Below are 4,154 nucleotides of genomic sequence, written 5' to 3'. Positions count from 1 at the left end.
GGAAAAGAGTTCAGAGATCAAAGTGATCAGTTGGTAAGACAGCATTATTTGGGTTCCTTACAGGCATCCTAATAGCCTAAGTAATTTTTCCTCTATATGCAAATTCAAAGCAGAAATTCAACTGTTGCCAATGCCACTAGCACCAGAACACACGGCACTACCAATGAGTTTTCCCAATGCTATCTACTCAGCTAGAGCTCTCCTTAACCATCTCTCTATTCCTTGACAGACTTCATTAAATTCCAAATATCACCTAACCATTCGCTTCCCAGCACCAGGAAATCATCCTTAGGGAGAGTATCTTGTTCTTCCTCTGCAAGCTTTTTCCCCCATTTTTTATTTCCACTTTTATACATACCTCCTTTTCTACATATTTTCTTGCCGGGTTTTCTGGCACATTCCTTGGATATTCTTTTTACTGAAAAATGAATAGAAGACTAGAAAATAACATGGCGCTCCATCACAGACCGCCGGAACATGCAACACCACTATCTAACTTAATACGCTCCTGCATTTACTGAGTGCGAAAGATCCCCAATTTGTTGAGCCTGCACATGCAATGAGGAAATATTGATGCATCTTCTTAGAAGTCATTTGGTAGGAAATGGAAATTAGGAACCCATTTCTACCTAAATACACGTGCTGTGGAGGAGAGAAGATGAGAAAGCATAGTAAAAAAATAAAACAGATACACTGACACAGAAACAAAAAGAGCAGCATGCAAGCATGTAAAATATGTCTACATGCCAATAGGAAAAGCCATGCATACTACCAGTACACATGAATTAATATTGTTAGAACTGAGAATAGAAAAGAAAAATATAAGCATATCTTCCTGTTTTTCCTGCAATAAACTCACCATCCTCGGTTGGGACATATATATTTAAATATAGGCAGTCTTCACTCTGGTCTTGTACATATGATGAAACCACATCCAGGTTATTAGTAAACCACACAGGAAGCATGACTTCTGGCAATCTGCCATCAATGATATTCTGGGGACACACAGGAGCAAATTGAGTGGCATTCCTGATATCTGACCAGGGAGAAGGTGGCTCTGGAGGCTGAAAACGATGTTCTCCTGTTGGTGGGGCTGCATATGGAACCCCAAGAAACTGAATAACAGGCCCCAAAATTTCATTATTGAGTTCCTTCTTAATTCCTCTTATCTTGCCAAAGTTGGTAGTCACCAATGGGTCCACATCATCCAATTTTTGTGATAGCACATGGCCGGCCTGAAGCAAACATCCCAACATGTAGATAGTCAATGAGGTACCCAATCCCCTGTGTACCCAGCATGCCATCACTGCTCTCCAAACATAACTTGGCCACATGCATCTGGGCAGTGCCATGGTCCCACATTAGTTGTCTAGTTGTCTGGTTACAGTGAGGCAAATGTATTTATATCCACTTGAGAAAGACAGTATAATGGTAGTATGGCTCTGATTTCTTACAGGCGAGCTTGTCAAGAAAAGCTCAGAAAGATCTTCATGCAGAAAGTATTTCCCATTGATTTCACAAGTATTGAAGCAGCATCTTCAATTATCACCATTTATTAGACCATATCCTATGGACCATTCTCTTTTCCATAGTAGCAACGTGGCAAGAGTACACATTGACTGTAGATTTCCCTCTTATAAATCAAATCCAGTTAGCTGTGGGTCTATATCCTAGAGAAAATGAAAATAAATCATGAGTTGAAACAGGCTAAAATAGACAGAGTGATAACTAGATGTTTTACAAGCTACAGAAATACACTAATAGTGGCTAGCTTCAGGTAAGTTAAATACTACCACAGGAAAATCATGCTTTGATGTGAGATGACAAGTGAAATAACTGATTATTAGATTATTGAAAAACTTGTCTGCTGACTTTATATATACAAGTGAAAGCAGGTCTTGTTGAAATATACAGTTTCAGAAACATGTCACAGTAAAGTGTTTTAAAATATTATGTGAACTTTCTCCTTTATTGGTTGTCTTCAATCACTTTAAGTGACTATAGAATTAATCAACAAATATATTCAAAATTAAAATCCAATAGCAGAAAACATTTAACAAAATGATAGTCAATTAGTGGAACAGAAAAAAACCCTGGAAGAATGATTGTATATATTAAAAAACAAACAAACAAACAAAAAGGTAGTCCCCAATTCTATGCTTATCAAAAAAAAAAAAAGTTAACATCAGAACAAGAAAACTAATAAAAGTTCAGCAATGATCATTTAAGTGCAACTACCTCATAAGGTCAACTTCCTTGTTATCTCTCAAAAGTTTGTGTAAGTCTCCTACCTTAAATTAAGATTCAATAATTTACAAGAGAATATGGCATTAGACACAATTTGAAAAAGATACAGAAGCTGGAATTATTTTTCACAGACAAAAGTTATTTTATTGTCTAGCTATATATTTTAGATATCAATAAATTTGCAACATGAAATTAAATTTCTGAATCAAAGTCAATATATTTTAAATTACAAATTTTGTTTTCACTGTCTGTTAGAGATCAAAGGAAGAATATAAAGAGTGTGGTAGTTTTAAAAAAAATCATACCTAATCATGACATTTTGCATATTAACACTAATCAAACATCTAACACTGTTTATCCAGTTCAACTTAAAATGCATCAGAATAAAATGTAACATTCAGTGTGATACAATTCACAGTGTACTCTTACATTAACTGCCAAATAGCATACAGCTCAGAAAATTTATCTTTTCTTGTTCAAGCAACATTTTAAAGTGCTCACTTTGAAAATAATAGTGTTGATTTGTATTAGAGATGATTCTATCTTATCATATTATGGGAAGATTCCTGAAGAAGTGCTAGTCTGGCAGCGAGACTTCCCTGATAGTGTGATATTTAAAAGGAGATTGTAAAACTACATAGGGCAGCAGGAGATTTGGTTCTGGCTGATGTTCTTTTAGCTCTGAACAAGCCATCACAGAAGGCAATAAGGAGATAAACGTCTTTCTTCAAGAATACTTTAGTCTCTGTTAATTCTCATACCTTTGCTGTCAAAGTACATTAACATACAAAAGACAGGCTTAGATCTATCCTATTCCTGTTCCGGATCCCCAGTATTTTTGGAAGATTTAGTTACACAAACCCATTTCTGTAAAGAATATATTATGCTTCTTCTTATGCAGAATGATGGTGGGCCACAGCATGACTAAGTCTTTGCTAGTTACCTTTTGGTGTTAAAAAAGCATCATTTTAACACCTAAAATACAGAACATGTGGCGAGACCTTAATAGTCTCCATCATCATTTTTTAATTCAGCCTAATTTCCAAGTACTGTACAGTGATTTTCAAAAGTTCTTCTTTACATGATTAGTATCTCATCAACAATAAAAAATACTTGTTTGGTTATTAAAATGTAACACCCCTTTTTTGTACTCACAGATTCTTAACTATATTAAGAAGAAAAGGGATCCTGTTTTCAATGGTGTGCTAAGTTTAACACAAATTGCAGAGGATTAGAATTCTGCATTCCATGATGAATTTTCAAATTTCAATGACATTTAGCTCCTGAGGTTACAAAAATATCCCGTTTTACATGTATGTACATATAGAGAACTATAGTATTGATCCCCCCAAAGTTTCAGAAGTTGCTATTATAATAACAGTTATTCACAACTAACATGAAAATAAGACTTGTTTAAATTATTGAAATTTAAAATATACATATGCCTAAGTAGAAAGAGTCTCAAATTTCTTGACAGGTTTTCCCCTATTTATTGGTGCTTTTTTAGTGTATACTATACCCTTAGTTTTCATGCATTTACATGTCATTTACAACAACCCTGTAAAATGGATTCAACAGTTATCCCCTTTCATTCACGAGGACCAAGGTGAAACACCTTGGCCGAGATCCCTGGACTAATCAGTAGCAGATCCAGGAGCCCATTGCCATCTGACACAAAGGCCGTCCCATCCTCTTGATCACTGCACATGATACAGTCTCTCAATTCACAATTATCACTCTTTAAAAAATTGATCTTACTGTATTTACAATGGAATTGTAAAAGTGTTTTATGTTTCTTCAGGAGACAGAGTCTGGGTAAATACTCTGACAATTTCATAGAAACAGAGAAATAAAAATGGCCTGCTCTATTCTTACTGGAAATTTAAATTTTATTTTGCTATTTTTTT

General features: G+C 35.0%; 1 protein-coding gene across 6 annotated transcripts in view; it reads right to left on the bottom strand.

The window, feature by feature from the left end:
• The window catches only part of NLGN1 (neuroligin 1), a 1,153,390-nt gene that overhangs the window by 927,816 nt on the left and 221,420 nt on the right, over positions 1–4,154 (bottom strand). For 2 of the 6 annotated variants that reach the window (XM_012640175.1, XM_012640177.1), the window contains one exon: positions 860–1,670. In XM_012640175.1, coding sequence (XP_012495629.1) covers positions 860–1,352 — 493 coding nt within the window. In that variant the 5' untranslated portion in view covers positions 1,353–1,670. Of the gene's footprint in view, positions 1–358; positions 419–859; positions 1,671–4,154 lie in introns of those variants that run through there. The other 4 variants (XM_012640173.1, XM_012640174.1, XM_012640176.1 and 1 more) reach the window with 4 other exon arrangements.

The sequence above is a fragment of the Propithecus coquereli genome, unplaced genomic scaffold (assembly GCF_000956105.1).
Source record: "Propithecus coquereli isolate 6110/MARCELLA unplaced genomic scaffold, Pcoq_1.0 Scaffold15, whole genome shotgun sequence".
Lineage (NCBI taxonomy): Eukaryota > Metazoa > Chordata > Mammalia > Primates > Indriidae > Propithecus > Propithecus coquereli.
The sequence above is the reverse complement of the archived record's forward strand: the minus strand, read 5'-3'. Positions and strand labels throughout refer to the sequence as shown.